Source organism: Cystoisospora suis (genome assembly GCF_002600585.1).
Source record: "Cystoisospora suis strain Wien I chromosome Unknown contig_3535, whole genome shotgun sequence".
Taxonomy (NCBI): Eukaryota; Apicomplexa; class Conoidasida; order Eucoccidiorida; family Sarcocystidae; genus Cystoisospora; species Cystoisospora suis.
In genome coordinates this window covers 138-20755 of record NW_027156330.1, presented here as the reverse complement: position 1 = coordinate 20755, position 20618 = coordinate 138, and the positions used below count along the sequence as shown (strand labels likewise).

At 49.9% G+C, this 20618-nt stretch overlaps 3 protein-coding genes across 3 annotated transcripts; 1 reads left to right on the top strand and 2 right to left on the bottom strand.

Annotated features, from left to right (window-relative positions):
* CSUI_006874 (dishevelled egl-10 leckstrin domain protein) lies at window positions 1–3808 on the bottom strand (the record flags this gene model as incomplete). The annotated part of the gene is made up of 2 exons (XM_068067025.1): window positions 2177–3808; window positions 1–1116 (listed from the first exon to the last, which is right to left on the bottom strand). Coding segments are annotated over exons 1-2 (1788 nt in total), but the record flags the coding sequence as incomplete, so codon positions are not given.
* An 88-nt stretch (window positions 3809–3896) lies between these two features.
* On the top strand, window positions 3897–5630 carry CSUI_006873 (uncharacterized protein). The gene has a single exon (XM_068067024.1). It carries the CDS (start codon window positions 4542–4544, stop codon window positions 5481–5483), a length of 942 nt encoding a protein of 313 aa, XP_067921000.1. The 5' UTR covers window positions 3897–4541; the 3' UTR covers window positions 5484–5630.
* A 2564-nt stretch (window positions 5631–8194) lies between these two features.
* On the bottom strand, window positions 8195–17588 carry CSUI_006872 (named for a pro-trp-trp-pro motif protein; the record flags this gene model as incomplete). The annotated part of the gene is made up of 7 exons (XM_068067023.1): window positions 16640–17588; window positions 16101–16194; window positions 14998–15584; window positions 13978–14066; window positions 10676–13082; window positions 9887–10159; window positions 8195–9445 (listed from the first exon to the last, which is right to left on the bottom strand). Coding segments are annotated over exons 2-7 (4668 nt in total), but the record flags the coding sequence as incomplete, so codon positions are not given.
* Between the last annotated feature and the right edge of the window lie 3030 nt (window positions 17589–20618).

Here is a 20618-nt window from a genome sequence, read left to right as displayed (position 1 = left end):
ACTTTTACCCCTAGACTCACCAGGAAGATGAGGATGGAAATGCCTTTCTTCTCCTGCTGCATTGGAGTGAGTATACTCAAGCAATTGCTCTCTAAAGGCAACGGCGCTTGTCACAGAAGAAGATCGATTAGATGCCCCACATGTCGTACTTCGTCTCTTTCCGCTCGATCGAAGATGAGTCTCTCCTCCTTCTTCTCCTAGAGATCCTTCCCCTGCTGTCTGAGCCGCCCCCCCATCATCTCCTCGAGTTGTATTAGATGGCAAAGAACAAGCGCGATGTGGGAGAGAAGGGATCGCTCTCTCATGGCAGGTGACCTCTTCGCCGTCTCTCTCTTGTTCTCTCACTTCTTCTTCTGCTTCTTTGTCACCTGGTCTACTGGGAGAGGATGGAATCTTTTGCGATGAATGGAATTCAAAGATTCCTCCTGTTAAAGGAGATGCAGAAGAAGAAGCGAGGGACGTCTCTCCTCCTTCGGGAGCTGTGAGATTCATTCTGTAGTAATGATGGGTTGGAGGAGTTGACTTTAAGATACCTCCTCCTCTTCCTACCCCCCCCCCTACTGCCCCCGCTCTACCGGTGGTACCTTCACGAGGAGGATAAACTGCATGCAAACCTGCACAAGAAGAAGAGGATGAAGAAGAAGAAGCCGCTGTAGAAGAAGAGGAAGAAGAAGAACAAGAATTACCACGAGATCTTTGCCCGGGTGTCCCTCCCTCTCCTTTGATCTCTTCTTCTTTCCTATCTCCTGTAGATGTCTGTCGTCCATCTTCTTCTTTATAAGGAGCAGAAGCAGAAGGAGAAAGATCTTCTTCTTTCTCATGGGTGATCGAGCTATGACGTGACGTTCTTAAGGAATGGATCAAAGGAGGCCTTATAGAGAATCTCGATGTAAAACTTGCTGATTCTTTCGGAGCATGCTGTGGATGACCTGGGCCACCCCCCCCTGCAACCCCTACAGGGACAGGCTGAGTATGACGTCTCTCGCCACCTTCTAGACAAGACGCACGCCGAGCTTCTTCTGCTCGCCCTGTAATAGAATTTCTCTGGTAAAGAGAAAGCGGCGTATCAAAGAAAGGTCGATTCGGGACTCTCCCAGGAGTTGCCGAGCCTTCACGCTTTTTGAAGAAGAAGAGACAGAAAATAAAGGAGAACAAAGCATACGAAAACAGCCAAATGAGAGACACGCGACAGAGAAAGAAAGAGAAAAGAGAGATTAGACCCATCCATCAGACTCCCATCGAAACAACGAGATGAAGAGCTGTCTGTCCACCTCTATCTATCTCTGTCTCTTCTATAGAAGAGAGTCATGTACGTTTTGTGTGATAGAAATGCATGCATGCTACTAGCTATCTCGGGAGCAAACGGGATGACCCCGCAGTTCTCCCACGAGACTCCTCGAGCTAAGGAGTCTGTAGAAATGAAGAGATATAAGGAATGATAGACATACAGACAAAACAATAGGCGACTGCCGAAAATGAAAGGATGAAGAAAGATACCTGCTTTGGCCTCTGATCTTCCATCAAGATAGACTCTATCTATACATACTAGGTGTATGTAGACGATAGTTGAAAGAGAGAAGTATAACGGTGTTGAGAGATGTCCGGAAGGAAGAGAAACCAAGTGTAGAGGGGAGAGAGGAAAGGCGAGCATAGGACTTCATTGAAGATAGATTTCTCGAAGATCATTCTCTCTCTCTCTTTCTCACTCTTGGCGAGCGAGTTCTCCTTTCTTAACAGAAGAGAGGAGATAAGCACATAAACGGGCGGGGCCCGTAGATCACAGCAATATGAAAGAGAGGTGACACCTCACATGTAGGTCGGTTTCCATCTAACGGCCATCAAGCCTTAAAGAGATTCTTCGTTGGATATACAAGTAAAGAAGCGACAAGACAGAGACAGGGTGAGAATCTGCTTTCTGAATGAGAAACCTATTGATCATGTGGAGAGAACAGGAGGAAAGAACGCTGGAAAAGATGCCTCATTCGAGTGAATAAGAAAGTAACAACTCCAAACTAGACAACCATACTCTTTATCTATCTATCTATCTTCAATCAATCTATCTCTCTTCAGTCAACGTATCTCTCTCTATATACATATATATATAAACAAATATATATTCCTCTTGATATGTCTATGTATCTCGCATGTATAGAGAAGACCGAGGGTGACAGCTTACTTTTCGTAGATGGCCCTTTTCGACTTCTTTTTCCTCCCAGGCCTCTCGTGAGACGGGGGGAGCCTCTCGATATTCGAAGCTATCTTCACAGTCATTAAGAAGCGCTTCAAGTTTGCCTTGATTGTGAAGTCTTTCTAGATCTGCCCAGCCACCCACACGATAGTTGTTAAAGAAGATCTGGGGTAGAGAGAAGCTATTACAGAGTTGAAGAAGCTCCGCTCGTCTCTCAGGATAATCGGTTAAAGAAATCTCAACCAGTCGCCACTTGCCTGACTCCTCTTCTACAGACGGCGGGAGACCCCCTAAGAGAGATCCATGAGGCAGAGAAGAAAAGGCAAGAGGAGTGCTGCCATGGTGACGGAAAGCATCCGAAAGGACTTGAGATGGCTGTGAAGAAGAACCCGAGCTGGACGAGATTCTTCGCGTCATAGAGCTACTAGGGAGCCCGGATGGAGAGGTAAGGTTGTCAACCCCCCCTCTTAAACTCAAGCGCTTAGTTGGCGAATAGGTGGGTGGGCCTACGGCTGAGCCCCGGTGAGATGCCACAGGGCTTGTAGAGCTCCAGAAGGTTCCTTCGCCTTGGACTCTTACAAGTAGTTCTGATAAGAGAGACTTTGCCTTAGTACAGAAAGGGCACTGCGCCACTGTGAAAACGGTGATTTGGTTCGACATTTTGATGGACGGTAGGAAGGAGAAGAGAGAAGACAGATGGGGGGTATGCTAGAGGAACCCCAATAGCGAGAGAGGAAAGGAGCGGGGGGTGGGTGCAGAGACAGAAAGAAAGAGGAGAGCGAATTGTAGAGAGGATGACTAGGAAAGAGAGGAGTGATGGGAAATCGAGAGAGGAAAGCAAAGATGATGGAAGAATCACAAGAAGGCAGACGAAGAAAGAAAACTATGACAACGGCAAGCTGCTGCACGAAAAGAGCACTCGTGACGGATAGAACGACAGAGACCAAGGAGGGAAAGGGACGGGTGTAGATGCGAGGAGGTTCCCTATCGCTACCTCATCGGCAAGACAGAAACAAGCATGAGAAAAGAAGGAAGAGAAGAGAAAAAGAATACGGGAGGGATCGGCCATTTCTCCGCAAACTAGTCGTCTTGAACACCTGCACAAACCCGCAAGGGTCGCGCAGAAGCGCGACTACCAACGATGGTAAGAAAAGTGCTGGCGAACATTGCCGGCGAGCAACTTGAGGAAAGTGTTGGACTATGCGAAGAAATGAGTTGAGGGTGGTGCATGTGTACAGAAGAACGCAATCCCAGAAAAAGAGAGACAGTGGCTTGCAGGGCCAGCTGGGTCCGTCCGAGAGCCAAGCCTTTCCCGAGACGGCTTGATGCACAACGACAAGCAGCCCGGAATGAGCGCCTTTCGACAGAAAGTAGAATCTTCTCCGACTGGCACCCTGAGTTACAACCATTTGCCAACTACAAGGAACGAACACAAAGAAAACAATTCAGAGAGGGTATCAAGCGCGCGGGGCAACGTCGCTGAAATCTAAGTGTGCTCGAAAAGCCGAGTCAATGCAGCCAAGTCTTGCAGTGTACATACACTCTAGTCCTACCCGCCTGCTTCTGTTGTGTAGCAGGGCATCGCTTGTTCTTCCGCCTGAACTTCGAGGCCGACTTTGGTGTTCGCATCCATCCTGCGACGTGGGAAATCCCGCCTCTAGGGAGGCTGACAGCCCAAAATTGGCATCTCCGGGACACGAAGCGGACAGGACGTCCTCTGCATGTGACTGACCCGCCGGCTGAGAATAAGAAGCTTTCCCCTTTGTTACATGCACGGAAGTAGATTCTGTGCCTCTCTAGCTGAATGTTTTTCTCCCCTTTCCCTGCCAAGCAGCGTTTCTAATTCTTCTGGTGTCTGACGGGGTCGTGGTGTCTTCGCATGTTTCTCGAGACAGACGCAGGCCGCCCCCGGCAGTGATGGCAGCGAGTCTTTTGGGTTTCGTGGGCTCACACTTTACGACAATGAGGTAGAGAGGAAGAAAGGCGAGGCCGCTTTCTTCAGCCAGAATGGAGGGGATATCCGATTACTTTCTACCTTCTCAATGCTGCTACTGCATAGGCACCACCTGCAGTTTATGTATACACACGGCCGGCGGCACGGCCGTGAAACTAGGTAGCACCTGCTCTGCCGCCGCTACGTTCATGGGGAGAGCTCTCCTGTTAATGAAGTCCCCGGTCTGCTATGACACTTGTCTACCAGTCCTTCAAGGAATCTAGTGCCAAGCTTGCAAGCCTCTTCGTGGAGAAAGCTCGCTGCACGTGGTTTCTCTTAGATGCACTTCGTTGGGCCGGTCGTTCATTCAGAAAGAGAGACTTTCCTATAGGATAGGAGATCCCCGCAGGCTCGCTCGCCATGCGTTCAGCCGAGGGGTCGCCCCGTGTGCGACCAGAGGAAGTCCCGGATCCGCCTCGACTTGGAGATAGCTCTGATAACACCGGGTGTACCTCATCCTTCTCGTCTTCGGCTTCCTGTTCATCTCTTTCATCTTACCGTTCCTCCCCTGGTCCTGTCTCTTCTTGCATGCATTTCTTTGATTCCCAATTATCACCATCTTCTGTCCTTTCCTCTTCATCCGCTTCTACCTATTCAGCAATCCCGCCGCCTCTCGTGGACTCCTGGGGTAGTGGCTTAGGAGCGGGGACTCCTCAGGAACACGACGTCTGCACTAAACGCTTAATCCAAACGTTTTTCGATTGTCTTGCTCATGAGCTAGCTCGATTTGAGAAAGAAGTTCACTTTCTAGCCAGTTCAATCAAATATCCTCCCCCTGCTTCGGTCTCCTCTTCCTATCTTACCTCTGACACAGAAAGGGGGAACCTCTATGATGAGTTAACTGAAAAGGTAGAAGAAGAAAGACAACAACAGATGGCTGTAGACACCACAGAGACCTTTCGGGAAGAGAAGAATGTCTCTTCTCGAAGGAAGGAAAGGAACAACTTACAGAAAGAAGACAAAGAATCATCGGATGAAACAAAGGGGGACGGCCTTGAAACACTGTCGTCGTCTGAGGAGAGGAAATCCAGCAGCGTGGGTGTCTTGGAGAAAGGGGGAGAACAGGGGGAAAAGAAGGGTGAAGGCTCTAAATCCTCTTACCTCTTTCCGCTTTTAAACCCTCGTCATTTCAATGCGAAACAGTTAGAGGAGGACTGCCTTGTCTTGAATCAACAGGCGCAAGAGCATGCCTCCTTGCAGCTAGGTGAATTAGTGGAATCTGTCCGAGCGATGCTTTGGGCCAACACAGAGACCCTTAGAAGGACAGAAGAAATTCTATCTTCGAACTCATCAATGTTGTAGAGGCTGTGCTTCGGCCGTTCGTCCCTTTTGGGCTTTCAAGTGTTCTTAGTCCTCTCAGTTGGGTTCCTTTTTCGCTTTTCTCACAAAGAAGAGGGGAACTTATAACTGTCTTGCGATTTCCACTGACATGCAAGAATGCGTGCTTGTTGGTTCTATTGCGTTTCTAGCCGTCCTTTGCTGTTTGCGCTCATGGAAATAGGGGAGGCTATTCCCTATCCCACCCTCACTTTACTAGCTTTCTATCGTTAGTTTGCTTTTGTTTCGCCAAGATGGCGAAAAGCGGCTCGGAAGAGTTCTTTCCCAAGATCGACGAAGCATGCACACGGCGATTTGTAGAGAAAACTCCTGGTGCTGTTCTTCTCGGAAATAGGTTTGGGTGTCTGCGCAGTTATTGCCGCAGGCGAGACAAAGGCAACCCAGTCCTCATCTCTCCGGTAGTGCGGATGGTTTTGTGGTAGCCCGCTCTTCGAGTAGGCATAACGGGTTCCCACCCACGTACTAGACGCAAGTAGCCTAGGAGAATTGAACTGTACAAATGCCTTCGAAATCTTGACGGGCTACGCCGGGTTATCTCATCTGGCGAGCGTCGTAAGAACTTGCAACGGTAGCCCATAGACCGAGAAGCACTAGAAAGAAGTAAATGTCATCTGCGGTATGGAACACGGACGAGAAAAGGTAGGGTTTTCTAAAGTTTAAGCTAGCAAAAACGAGTGCACTGAGCTGACAGCGTCACCAGCAGCGCGGCATGAGTGGCTTAAGTGGAGGAAGCGTGGTTTCCACATACCTATGTGCATTCAGGGGCCTTACGACAGCACGCGGAAGTCGCCCTGCCGATTGCCCTCTAGGGTCCTGAGCTTGTGGAGCACGAAATTGTCCAATCGATTCTTCTAACAAGGACAGCGTAGTCTCGTTAGCGTTCACCGTGACCTCAGGCAGCCTCCGTGAGCGAGTGTCCCTCGCATGTCCTCGCTGTAAGCCAGACGCATCTTCACAGGCGGTGCGATTCATGCTGGTTCCTTACGATCAGCACTACCCTCGGGGCCACCCGTCGTCTAGACTGCGTCCTTAGTGAATGAGCTGGAAATCAGCCGGCCTGTGTTCTTGGAGCTCCGAGTAGCGCCTGACCGGAAATGCTTACTCTACCCTACCGGGAGCGACCGGTACGGCTCCGCCGGGAGTTCCCTCGTCTTTGGCGAGTTGCACTGGATACCACGGCGGGACATGAACAACCCTCAGACATGCCAAGGCTTCTTTCTGGCGTTCATTGTTAGTTTTTAGTCGCTGCGGTGACTATTCGCCGTAACGGAGACCTGCCGCTACAGGAGAACATTCTTCTACCTGTTTGTGCTTGCCTACCGCAAAGCCATACCAGATTCAACCACGGCACTGAGTTGCTCATCCATCCACTGCTGCTGATTACTGTGAAGATAGTGGATCGGTTTCAACCTGATTCGGACATCAGTGGACACACGTTGCTCCCTCGTTCTTCTCCAATCCAATCTTTCTGCGACAATTCACTACGAGAGGTACGCGGTTCGGTTTGTGCGCACTGGAATCACACGCACGCTCGTTTCTCGTCTTTCAGAAATTCGAGCATGCAGAAGAAAAACAAGTCAAAAGCCCGACGAAAATGGGCGGAAGAGAAGTCCACGTTGTTCTTCTCCCTGGTTAGGACCCGAAAAAGCAGGGTCGCTGGGGCGGGTGTCCCGCAGTGGAGCACCATGTACAAAGAAAGGGGGGGTGACCAGTGTTGAGACTGGTGAATGCGAAAAACTCAGTGAACGAGAAAAAAAGCTCGAGCCTCATGAGAACGAATCAAAAAGGGAGGCTAATGAAAACGAAGAAATCCTACTGTTGAAGCTTCAACGAGGATGAAAAAGATCAACTGGCTAGACAAGGCAGTTGAAAGCAAGACATGAATGAATGGGTCCCTCGAAGGAAGTCTTTCTTCCGCTTCTTCCTTCCCAGAGTATCGCTCTTTTCTCACACATGCATGGTAATCAGTCACTCACTGTAACACTAGACAATTAACTAGAAGACGTCTGCTGTTCTGAGGTCATAATGAAGAGTTCTACCTCGGAGGAAACATAGCTGAAAGTTACACCAGAATCCCTGGCACCGTGCTCACCTACAAACCGTAGAAAACTACTGGTTTTTTCTCCAATAGAGAGGCTCTCAGGCTTAAGTTTCATCTATACAGCCCGCCGCTATCAATGCGTAAAGAACATGCCAGGGGTACCGCACCCCCCTACGACAGAAAGACAGCATAGATCACTTAGAACGACCAGACGCCTACGGTCGCAGTCTGGCAAACCTCAGATCCCCGCCAGCAAGAACAGACGGACTGCTCTCTTTATGACTATTAACAATACATCTTGATTCGTTCGCACAACGGAAAACAACGAAGAGTGGATCTCTTGGAGGAACAAACACCACAGAATCACGTGCACAGAATGATTGATGTGTCACATTCTTCCTCACAGCAAGCCAGCATTTGTCTCCAAATCATAGGTGAATGAATCGCTGCTCTCTCTCCCTGCTTCTAAGGTACAGGCTTCCTCTCCACTTTAATTGATACGTCTAGAGTAGAAACTAGACTTATGATCGAAAGGGGAGGATCCGTATGTATCATGAGATACGTCATGACAAAATTCACACTTGGATTCTCTTCTACACTTTGCTGGTGTGAAGTAGAAACGACAGGGTCTACATCGGCCTTTCGCATGATCTAGTTTTGCCGCTGATTGGGGAGATAAAGAAGAGCGGCGACGCCCTCCTCTCACATCTCCTCTTCTTCCTTTGTTCTCTGAGCTACTATCCCGTCTCTTTCTTGGTGCGCAGCTGTCTACGCTTCGAGATGAAGAAGGAGACCGTGAGACAGAGCGGGATGAACTATTGTATCTTCTTGGAGATCTTGAACTAACACGAGAGCTTCTTCTTGATCCTCTCCTACTTCCACTCCCGCGACGCCGACTTTTTCCTGACCCCGAGGACGATGATGACGATAGAGAATGCGAACGTGAAGAGAAATGCCCGAATGAAGAAGAGCTTGTTGTACTGCTACTACTTCCTGCTGCTCCTCCTCCTCCTCTCTTTCCATCCCTTTCATCTCCTGTCGCCCCAGGAGGATGACCTCGAGCAATTGAAGGGCTACTCCTCAGACCTAGTGGATTGATCAGAGAGTTCTTCTCTTCTCGATGATCAGGATGATGACACAGGCTGCATGCATTGCCAAATTTACACCCTCCAGGAGCAAAGATATAGAAACAAGGTATACACCGCTTGATTTTATGTCTTGGGAGATCTTTCTCAGCTTTTCGCAATCTTTCTTGCAGTTCAATTCCCGTCGTGCATTCCGATTCCCACCATGGTCTCTTCACCATCTCTCCTTCATGCTTGTTTTCGCCTCTTCTCAAAAAATCTTCTTGTCCATTCCCTCCTGGGAAGTAAGGCAACCCACCACCACGTTCTCCTCCATAAGGTAGTGAACGATTCAAACCCCCTCTATAGTAGTTTCGATCTTCTCGGATCCTACTCCTACTTCTCCTCCTTGATGAAAAATAGGAAGAAGAATGATCCCTCCCCCGTCGTCGCGGTCTCCCACTACTTCTTCCTCGTCCACGTCTATGACGATGACGAGAGGAAGAACGAGACGAGGCATGCCGACTTGATCCAGGCGATGAGGACTTTCCCCTTCTCCTCCTCCTCCGATGTCGGCGACTGTGGTGCCGTCGCCGTGATTTCTTGACGTCCCTGCTATGACTCCCTCCCCCAGCCTGAGAGGGGGATGGGCCCCGACTCCGAGAGCCTGGTGACCGTGAAAGAGAAGCGGTATGATGTTGCTTAGAATGCCGCCGACTACTACGAGTTGCTTCTTCACTAATGGCCGAGGTGTCCTTGTTGCTCGGATGAGAGGTCTCATCCTTTCCATGGCGCGGCCGGTGTTCGGGGTGAGAAGTGCGCTGAACATGCAGAAGAGAGAGGAAGAAGAGGAAGGAGGAGAACGTGAGATGGATGATGCTATCACCACCACGAGTTTTCAACGGCGGCCACCCTGAGAAAAGAAGAGGTAAAGAAAGAAAGAATACGCACACCTACTACTGACAGCAAGTGTCGGACATGAGAAAGAGAGAGACATGCAGTGTTTCCTCACACATCACTCACGATGAAACACATTCATAGACGCACATAGAGAAGAAAGCCAACACCATTCCATATACATATCTCATGCAAGTCATACACCTACTATCTCTTCGATGAAGGAGGCGGCGTAAGCATCCATCATATCCCTCTCTCACACTACAGAAAAGAATACATGTGGTGGTCTCTTGTCTCGATGTATATCTATGGGCAATATGTATGGATGTATGTAATCAAGAAGAAAACTTTTCCCCGCAGCTCACCTTTCTCCCCGATCTCTTATGATGACGTCCACCACTACGACTTCTGCTTGATGTTGATCTGCTGCTGATGCTCGTAGAACGTTGGTGACTTCTACTTCGGCGTCTTTCCTTCCCCTCTCGTTTATCCTTTCGAGATTCCTTGCGGGCCTCAACTCTCCGACTCGAATGCTTTCGACCTTTATGATCTTCACTGTGTCTTCTACGCTTCGATGACGAAGCTGTCTTTGTCTCATCATCCCCTCGTGACTTGCGATGAGAAGCATCCTTGTCCCTCTACACACACAGTGCATGCATGCATGCAATGAGAGGAAACTGAGTCCAAATCACGAGAAATACCTTGTTACGCTTATCACTTTACGTATCTATCCTCCTCTACCACCGACTTAAGAGATCTCTGTCTTCATCCATTGTCCGTATATATATATATACTTTAGTAGAAAATCCTCACGCATGATGTTCCCCCATAGAGTGTATGTGCAGGGTCACTTCTTCGAACTCCTAGCCATTCCCATGGGGGGGACGGCAATACAGCATGACTCCACGCGAAAAATCTCGCCAGATAAACGCATGCACAGATAGAGGCTCCCCGCGAGGGTAAGATTTCCAGGAGGAACACAGCAGAACGAATCTCATCATATAGGCCTTGTCGACACAGAGAGAGATGCACTTACACGTATGTATTGTCTATCCTTGCGCGGGGAGCTGATAGAAGACCCTTCTCAGCAACATCGTGCATGCACACAGTTCGCTTGATTTCTGGTTTAAAAAGTGACTGTACAGACCCCTTACCTTGCTGCTTTTCGAGGAAGGTTTCTCGGTCCTTTCAGAGCTTCGGCTCCTTCTCGTTCTTGATCGGCCTCTTGTCTTTTTCCTGGTATCTTCCTCACCAGAGGAGTCTCTCTTTACACTCCGGCTGCGATTTGAACTTGGACTGCTTTGTCTTTCGTTTTTCTTCTTCTTGCCATCAGAAGAATCCTTCGATTGACTCCTACTTGTATGGTGACTTGCCTTCCCTCCTTCCGAAGAGACACTCCGGCTCTTTGGTGGCGCACTATTAGTGCTAGCTTTACTAGGGCTTCTGCTATTGCTAGAACTACTCTTTTTTCTTGTTTCCGATGCATCTCGACTGCTCTTCTCACTCCGGCTTCTACTCCGTCCTCTTTGACTTGATCTTTCACTACTTTCTCCGCTCTTCTTCTTTTTCGCCTCTTCTTCATCTGAGGAACCGTCTCCTTCTCTATCACTCTTATCTGTCTTTCGTGTGCTGGCCTTACTACTTCGACTTCGGTGGGTGGAGGAACTTCGGCGTTGTGAAGATGATACACTTCTACTTGACTTTCCTCTCTCTTCAGATTTGTCGCGACTTCCTTCACTACTAGAACGGCTCTTGCTCTTATCACTTCGCGCCGATACACTTCCGCTTCGGCTGCTTGTCGACTTTTTCTCATCTTCATCCTTCCTCTGACTCCGAGCTTTCTTATCGGAAGCCCTTGATGCTGCTACGGAAGACGAGGACACCTCAGAAGAGGAACGAGATACACTGCGAGAAGCGGACTGCTTCTTTTCTTTCTCCTTGTCTTCTTCATCTGTATGATCTTGATCTCTCTTGCTTGATGACTTTCTACTCGATTTCGAGGCTTCACTTCCAGAGCGACTTCCTGAAAGACTGCGATGACTGCTGTTCGCACTTCTACTACTCCTACTCCTGTCACTTCTTGATCCACCACTTGAGCTCTTCCTACTCCTACTACTCCTACTTCTACTACTACTGTGACTACCACTACGGCTCCTTCCTCGACTGCTTCTTTCTACACTAGATCCCTTCTCAGACTTCCGACTTTTCCTTGAACTCACACTGCTACGTCTGCTACTAGCAGCAACAGAGCCATTCTCACCATCTGATTTCCTCGAGGATCTTCTTGATCGAGCGCTAGACTTACTGCTCCGACTCCCCCCACTAGTCCTACTTCTATGGCTCGCTTTACTACGACTCCGGCTGGCACTTCGACTTCTCTTCTTACTCTTCTCCGAGGAAGAATCTTCTCCATCACTAGATCGACGGGAGGAGCTACTCCGACTACGACTTGATCGTTCACTGCGTCTGCTAGACCCAGTGCTCGATCCCCTACTACTACTACTTTTACTTCTACTTCGACTCCTACTTCTACTCCGACTCTTTCCTTCATCTTCTCTTTCATGGGATCTTGAAGTGGATCGACTCTTCTCTCCTCGGCTGCTACTGATACTTCGTCGATCACCGGCTGAGCCCTTGGTCTCCGAATGAGCTCGCGACGCTTCTCTAGGGGGAGAAGAGGAGGGTGGCGCTGTACTATTCCTACGACTCACACTTCCCTCCTTCTTGTCATTCCTCTCAACACAAGAGGAAGGAGGACATCCTACCCCGTCTCCACTTGAAGACGGTTCTCCCCTTTCAGGTAGAGAATTCTCCTCAGCCCTCTCGCTCCCATGGACCTTCTGTCCCACCGCCCCTTCGTTTAGTGTGGCGCCTGTCGCTAAGGCCGCTTTTCTCGCTGCGTTCTCCAGCTTAGCCGCCTTGACTCTACGAAGTAGCTCTTCACCTCGCTTTGTTAAGTCAGGGGAAAGACTATCTCTTCCTCGCTTCTTCTCCTCTCCCGTCTCTTCTCTTGAACTCATCATCGCCCGGCCCGAATGCTGTGGCACTTTGATCTCAAGAGTCTCTTGTTCTTCCTCCTCAGCATCACTCCCTCCTTGCTCATTCACTCCAGTAGCTCCTTCATTCTTCGTATTGACAGGGCTACCAGAAGAGTGATTTAAAGTCCCTGAAGATACTCGACAACTGCTAGAAACACCCCTGCCGGGAGTCGGGAGAGAACCTGCAGAAGCAGAAGAGCTCCCAGCTATTCCCTCTCCAGATTGAGACTTTGCAGCACTCAAGCTCTTTCCCCCGTCATATCCATTAGGTGCGCCTCTGCATGCAAGATCCCTTGTCTTGCCTCCAGGACTAGACAAAGAGATCACCGCTGCTATAGCTTCAGGAGAAACGTCTTCATCTGAGCTTGTATCATTCTCTGTAAGCCAATCCTCATCTCCTGAGAGCTCATCGTCTTGTCCCATCAGAAGAGACATACACGTCCAGTGAGGATTGTCTCGCCAGTTACTCTCCTCGAGAGCTACCTGCAGCGCTACTCGAGACGCTTTATTCAACTTCAAAGCTCTGAGGCGATGGTGTCGTAAGCACAAGAAAGAGGAGGACAACGGGGCTGGAGTAGGAGAGATCCGGGTGTGGAAAAAAGGCTAGGAGGAGAGAACAGTTTCTATTGGGACTGCCAGCCGTCACGCCGTCAGCGCAACACAACTACTACTAGATACGAAGGAGTCTAGAATGCTCCTGATGTGAGGCGAGGACAGGGGGAGAGAAGAGTTGGAGGCGAAATTCAAAGCATACGGTCAATCTCTTAAACACCCTGACACAGAAACCGATCTATATGTCTCTCTCTATATATACACGTGTATATGTCTCTACCTATCTGTATGATACGGACGGAAGCTTTTTGGCACCTGAGAAAGTTTCTGTCATAGACTTTCCTATCTGCTACAACTGGAAATGGAGATACAGCTATCGATGGAGAGAGAAGCATTTCCCACTAATCTATCTATCTATATCCGTCTATATCTACCTATCTGAGGGCGGAGGAGACAGATCTCTCGTGGATGCAATTATTCCCGTTGTCGTAGACTACACGCTAGTCCCATCAGAAGTATTTCTACCGTGACTGACAAGCAGTGCTAAGTTCAGTAAAGAACGAGGTATCTGTCGACATATAGAAGGACAACACCCCAGAGAGACATGACTTTACATGCACACACAGCCACAGTGAGTGAATGATACTTGTTCATCGAATGTGTTTTGTCATATTGAAAGGAAATCTCAGTGACACCCCACCGCACTTACACACATCGATCTCCCCTCTACAAATTCTGCATGACGAGAGGACTCTATGCATGGGGATCCAGTGTGGTATAGGAGTAGAATGGATCGCGGCGAAGATCTATGCAGTCAAGGAAAGAAGAGGAAGCGAAAAAGCTGCTTCTCTCAGAAGTTATCTTACGTTGGAGCGAAGTCATCATACGCCAAACGGAAGTCTCGTATATTACAAGGCCTAGCCCAGTAATATGTATTGATACCTAACGCTAAGACCTGTATATACAGACATATACACACACACACAAGTCGTATGTAACCGCAGTAGGCAAAAGAAAAAACATACGGAGAGATCGAAAGGACAAAGCGATGAGCTCAGAAGACTTCATTGAGGCAAATATCATCCCCTGGAGAAACAGGAAGATAAGCTCCGAGACACGGAGGTGTCTGACTTGAGTGTCTCCCTGTCTCTCTCTCGAAAACATTTCAACGCGATCATTCATCTAGAATCTCATCCATACACCATGTACACAAAAAGAAGATACGTTGTAAGATACACATGATGAACTTGACCTCCCTCAAGGTATCGGGATCTCTTTATACCCCCCCCCCCTTCAAGAGATATCCACATGCGTGCGTTGCCTAAGAAATAGATAGAAGAGCAGTTTATATCGCAAGTCTGCAATACAAGGTAGTCGCCCTGATCCTAGCGAAGATCTCCGACAGACTCATAGACGAGCCGTAAAGACAGGAGATCCAATCAACCCCAGCAGACTAAGAGAGACAAGTATGATCTACGCACAAGCAGGCAACACAGTTCCCCTAGATTCGTTTATCGCCATCACTCTCGCTTCTCTCTCTCCCGGGGGTGAAGGAGATGAGCTCACTGATTCTCCTCTTGACGACCAACAATTCATATAGATCTACCTACAACGATATATATGAAGAAGTCATAGAGACTCAATAGTTGCTTATAAGAAGACTCTCGAATAGATCTCCAGCTCCCCCACCGCTACCCATCACAGCGAAGAATCTTTCCGTATTCCTACAGAAGTCTGCGTGATAGAATAGAAGACAGGAAAAGAAGAGAAAAGCAAGGGAGAAGTTGAGAAGAGAGATAGAGATGCCAACATTTCTGTGGGCAAAGACATCCCGTGGTGGGTCAGTCAGAGGTGAGGTGAGAGAGACGTCCCCTATGATATCTTACCAGTATACGGTCAGGTCGTAGGACACGATCTTTAGGTTGTAAAGGGGGGTTCAGGTATGGATCATCAGGAGAGCAAATCATGCCTGCCCACCATGGAGCTCCAGACTTCTTATACCATACCAGAGGTTCACCTCTCTTGCCGACAACACGAGAGAAAGTTCGGAGATAAGCTCGATTTGTGGGACTCTTTTCATATTCTATCCCCGTCACACGACTACTACTCTCTCCCAGACTTGGAAGCTTCGCGATCTTCTTTTTCTTGTGGCTACTTCCGTTGATCGCCTTCTGCCGAGACGGACTACGCCCGCTATCACCCCCGATGCTACGAGACTCAGGGTCTCGTAGTTTCTTCGATTGGTGGGGAGTCGCACGTGTCATAGTGTTAGACACTGAAGAAGATGAGGAGGTGGTGGATGAGGACGAAAGGTCCTTCGTCTTCTCTTTCTTCTGTTCCTTTGTTGAAGAACGGTCTCTCTCTCCATCCTTGCTTCTTCTTCTCTTTGTCTCTCCATGACGATGATCAGAAGACGAACGACCCTTTTTCTGTGACGAAGAGGAGAGATCGTCATCGCCGTTTCTTGTGGCATCTGTAGGAAGGTACAAACAAGGCAAATAAGAAGATATATACGGAGAGCAAGAAGAGTGACAAGGTGCTATGCCGTGAGGAAACTCTGCTATCTGAGATGTCGCTTTTGAACAGAACATCTTTGGAAATGAAGTGCATAGAGCCCTTCGACTAAGAAGACGACGGTCTACCCCTCTAAGCCCTCTACCACCTCTCATGTTTACGCTCTGAACGGCCAGCTGGGAGAATCGGTGGACTTGAGACTCTCTCCGTAACAAGCGATCGAAAAGGCATGATGAGGAGAAAGATCTAAGGCTGTGACTGTGCTTCTCCCCGTCTACTTCTCCTAGAACTGAGCTGCTTCACACGGTTGGAAAAGTGTCCATCCACATCTCGGGATGTAAAGAGCAGAAGGACAGTGGTCACACTCAGCAGTCTGGTCAGGGTACCTCAGGGGGGAGAAGTGGAAGAGAGAGAAAGGCTACGATAGTGTTCTTGAATTAGGGACGGACCCATGGATGCAGTCAGGGTGTCTTACCACCACTTAGTGAAGCCATAGACTTCTTCTTCGCCTCGTCTATAATGCGTTTAGACGGCATTGTGAGCGGAGTCTTGATTGAGATGACGGATCTCTACAGCAGGAATAACACGGACGGAAAGAAAGACAATAATCACCTCATCCCCTCCCGGCCTCAGAGAAATCTCGTACAGAAAAAGAAAGCTTCAGAACTGATCCAATTATTCGCTTCACCGTCCGGCGCCGCCCGGCACACAGCCCCGTTCCCCCCCCCCTTTCCCTCCCCCCGNNAAAGCTCTTAAGGGGAAATAGTACAACGGGTAAAGCTGAACACAGGCCGATAGGAAGCTTGCCCCCAAAATCTTTATGTTCTCACCATTGGTTGCTCCCCTTGGAGCAAAAGCGACTGACTGAGCATGTGTGTCAGGCACCGCCACCCAAGCAGAGCGAAGCTCGAGAGGCCGGGGAGAGGAGGGAAATTTCAGCAGTACGGACAATATGCAACGCGCGAGACCATTATTTAGTCTCCTCCACTTTCTTTAAACTCAGAAAAAACTCACCCAAGGTCGCTGTGCCTGTTGTAAAGCCGGAATGGCGTCGTCCGGCCACGCCTTCAACCGCCGCGCTGATTCAAACAAGGGCAACTGGACGCCAGGAGTTTCCGCGAAAAGACAAAAGGTTCGGGGAAAAAAAAACTCAAGTCCCTCCAAGTTTTTTCCCCCGGCAGCAATACCATTAGCGTTCAGGAAAATAGATGAGTTCCGGGGGGTGTCGATCTCTAGAAAGAAAAAAAGAAAGCGTTCACCCTCTTTTCTGCTTCAGCGCCCCAGCCGCGTGGCTTCTCCGTTGTGACGTAGCGGCTACTCTGTAAGGTGGTCGCAAAGCAAGCTCAGTTAGGGGGGTTAATATCAGAAAAGCTTGTCATTTGGAGTCAATGAGAGAAACACACAGAAAAAGAATTCCACGGAAAGACGGGAAAACGGAGAGATTTCTTTAAAATCGATGCCCGCACTGCCGCAAATGACTCTTTCGCCGGAAACGGGAGGGATGCTTGCAAGACCGGAATACAGCGGAATTTTTCACTGCGCAGCAACAGGAAAGCGTGGGGAACAAGAGCGGCCTGAGGAAAACAACCAAGAAGGAACAAACGGCGAAAAGACTGAAATGGAGGTCTGCTTTCGCAGCAAATTGACATGGGTGTGTCTACTCAGACGAACACATTTACATACCGTCGGCACACGACGAGAAGACGGACGGGATTTGCGTATATATAGAGGAAGCCCAGATTTGCTTTAGGTAGGTTTCCTAACGTAGGACTCACTCACCCTCACCTTGGGCAAGCTTCGCCCAGGGGAGGCCTAATCGCCAGAAGCACAGATCAACATATACTTCGGAAATTATGACTGAAACACCTGTAGCGGCCATGGACGCCGGTCATACGAATGAATGAAAGACACAAGAACCAAAGAACAACCTTAAAAGCGCAGTGTACCACCCTAGGTAGCTTCCCTGACTACTGTGTCGCGGCACCAGTCAGTCCTGCTGTTGCCCCCCGTACTGTGTAGGAGCAGCCCCGTCTCCCGGGTGCACCTAGCGCCGCAGCCCTAAGCCCTGCTCAGCGAGGAGGTACACACACCAACCCCGTGAAACCCCTGGGCTGATGTAGGTGATCGGGAGCCTTGACCCAACAGAGAAGTGACCGGCTGACCTTGTTACCGGCGCCTGTATTCATGGCAACAAGGTCTCCCTGTCTCCGGTCACGGGGGAACTAAACGCTACTCTTCGGTTCAGTAAACCAACACGCGCCAGTGATTCCTCCCCTTGCAAGGAACGAAAAAGGGTGTTTCTCCTTGTCTGGTCCTTGAGGAAACTCTCTGCAAGCGTTTCCGTTACAGCGTCCGAGGCTCTCGCTAGAGTGTTAACATGGTGGCCGGCTTATCCGGTCACACAGCTAGGACTACTGACTACCCGGAGTTGCTGTCAAAAATTTTAATCTCTTTGTAAGCCTTTAGAAAACCGTGGGACAGTATTCCGTGGTGGCGGAAGCAAGCTGTCGGAAACAAGAGACAAGCAAAGGGGCCGGACCCCCTTCCCTCGCGTAACTTAGCCGTACAGCAAGGGTGCAGGGTTTGTCACTATTCCACAGCCTGAAGTCTTCAGCGAGGTTCTTCTGGTTGTCCAGTGCCCATACACGACAAGGCAGCAGGTGCCACAGCTTGTCGCTTCCTGAGAAGGCTTCGGTCCCGACGATCAGACGGCTGGAGGGGTCACAGGCAGTGACGGATTGCCCAGTGCGCTTGCACCTTAGGAGACACAGTGTCATCCTACACGGCAATCTTTCTCGCACGCCTGGCTGTTACCCCAAAACAGTAGCGACTACACTCGCACTTGGAAAAACCGAGCCAAGCGAGCCTGTCGTAGCTGGGTTTGCGCGTCTGGTGCGTGTTGGCTAGCCACTCGAAGCCGGCCACTAGTCGGAAGTCCTCGTGTGGCGTCCTAGCACTAAATTCTAAGACGTGTAGCAGTGAGCACTCAGCCACATCTTATGCACGCAGCTAGAGGTCCCTCTGTCCACGTAGGGACGCTGAGCTTCTGGTTGCACGGATTGGTATCATGAAATCCGGACATCCCAGCGTTCACCACAAGGGTGGGATACGCGGTCACCGTCGGTCCCGGCGGAATATAACCACCGGGGAGAGTTCCAGAAAGGGCACGAACTTTGGAAAGGGCTCAGCACCAAAGCTAGTGAGTCCTTCCGAAGAAGATGCGAAGGTCAGCTGAACGGTGGAAACCGTGACCAGACTTAACATGGGTCTTACCTTCCCGCTGCAGCCGAGTTTACCGCCCTGGACACTGGAGGGCACGGCGGTTGCGGGGAGAGAAACTGTGCATGCTCAGGACCACAGCCAAACAGACCCGTTCTGGCTAAGACCAAGACGGAAACCGGCGTCTGAGGACAATGGAGACTTGTCCGGGATCTGGTGAAGGGACCCACGAACTGCACGACTGTAACCACGCCGATGTAGGGCTGGGACCTGTAGGTTACATCAGGGCGCGTCTCCTTGGACGCCCTTGAAGTCGGGGGGTGGAGGTGAATCATGACGTCTTGCTTTTAAAGAAGGATGGCGCTTACAGAACTCCAACACGGCACGCACTGCCAGCTGGGCGGAGGTTCGCCAAGCGGATACCTGCCGTCAAGACTATCCCTGCGCGCTAATGTCGTCGGACTGTGCCTCATTCGGGTCGCAGAGAACTGCCGTATCCCGTCAGCAGCCCCATTGACACGGCAAATTCAAAATCACTTCTCATGTTTGCTGCCTACACATCCTTCCAGGTGGTCTGTGTCATTCAACCGCGCTTGCGGATGTCGTTGACCCGCCTAGACTTGCCAAATGTACGGCTGCATTCTGTCTTCACTATGACTATCGCACTCATACTCCTCTCTCACTCGTGGACCCCGACTTGATGGACGTCGTGATGGTTCTGAAGCAAACGGCCCCCTCCAGAAACAACGGGCGCCCTCTTCCAGGAGAAACCCGTTGGACAGGTAGTTGCGCCGGGCAAGTTAACTGTCGTGCCGTGCGTGCTTGGCCAAGAAATCTCCCCTCTTTTAGAGGAGACTGCGGCTGTCTGCTCCCCGCTACCTGTCTTCCTTTACCAACACGATGATAGAGCTCAACAGACAGGGCCAATGCATTAGCAAGAAAACGAGCAGAGCAAGGCTTCTCTGCTGTCGTCGTACCCCGGCTGTGAATGTGCGACATTTCGTTCTGGCGTTTGCGAGAAAAGGCTTAGGTCTTCCAGCAGAATTCCCCTCTACAAGAGAAACTCCGCCTCAGCTTCTTTCGCTGCATGATGAAGAATCGAATCTCACCCGTACTCCGTTCTAACTCTTGCCAGGACCACCGACACGACTCTGGTGTGACTTGCTTTGCTACGGCGACAGTGTGTCATCGGCTTCTTGCCATCCACCTGGTTGTGCCCGCAGCAGGCATTAACCCATCTGCGGGGCCTGAAGGCGGCGTTCAGATTTCAAGCGAAGGTTTAGCCCAGCTGGACGGACCATCGTGTGTAGCCTGCCGACGTGTATGAGCAGGGGGTCCAGCTCGGGAGGCCGAATGGAGACGCGATCAAGATAGATTTGAGTCCGGCAGGTGCAGTAGCATGGAGTTCAGCTCTTTTGATACTCTCTCCTAAAACTTCTTGAAGGAAGGAATTTCGCCGAACACTGGGTTATGGTGCTGGCGGTCAGCTTGAACACTGCCATACAGAATACGTTTTCCGGCGACTGTACGGCCGCCTAGAGTTTGTTCGCGGTTGATTTCGATTGCGTCGGGAATGGTGGAGCCCGTGCCTGACCCGAGAGTGTCTAAGTGTTACCGTCATGCCTAACAGAAAAAACGTGGTGTTGTTTCTACTGAGTGTTCACAAACTTCCTGTGCCATCAGGAAACATCACAACTAACACAAGTGAAACAGAAGCTCGTCTATAAAAGCACATCGTGCTTATCGTTGCTCCGTGTACTCTAATTCTGTAAGG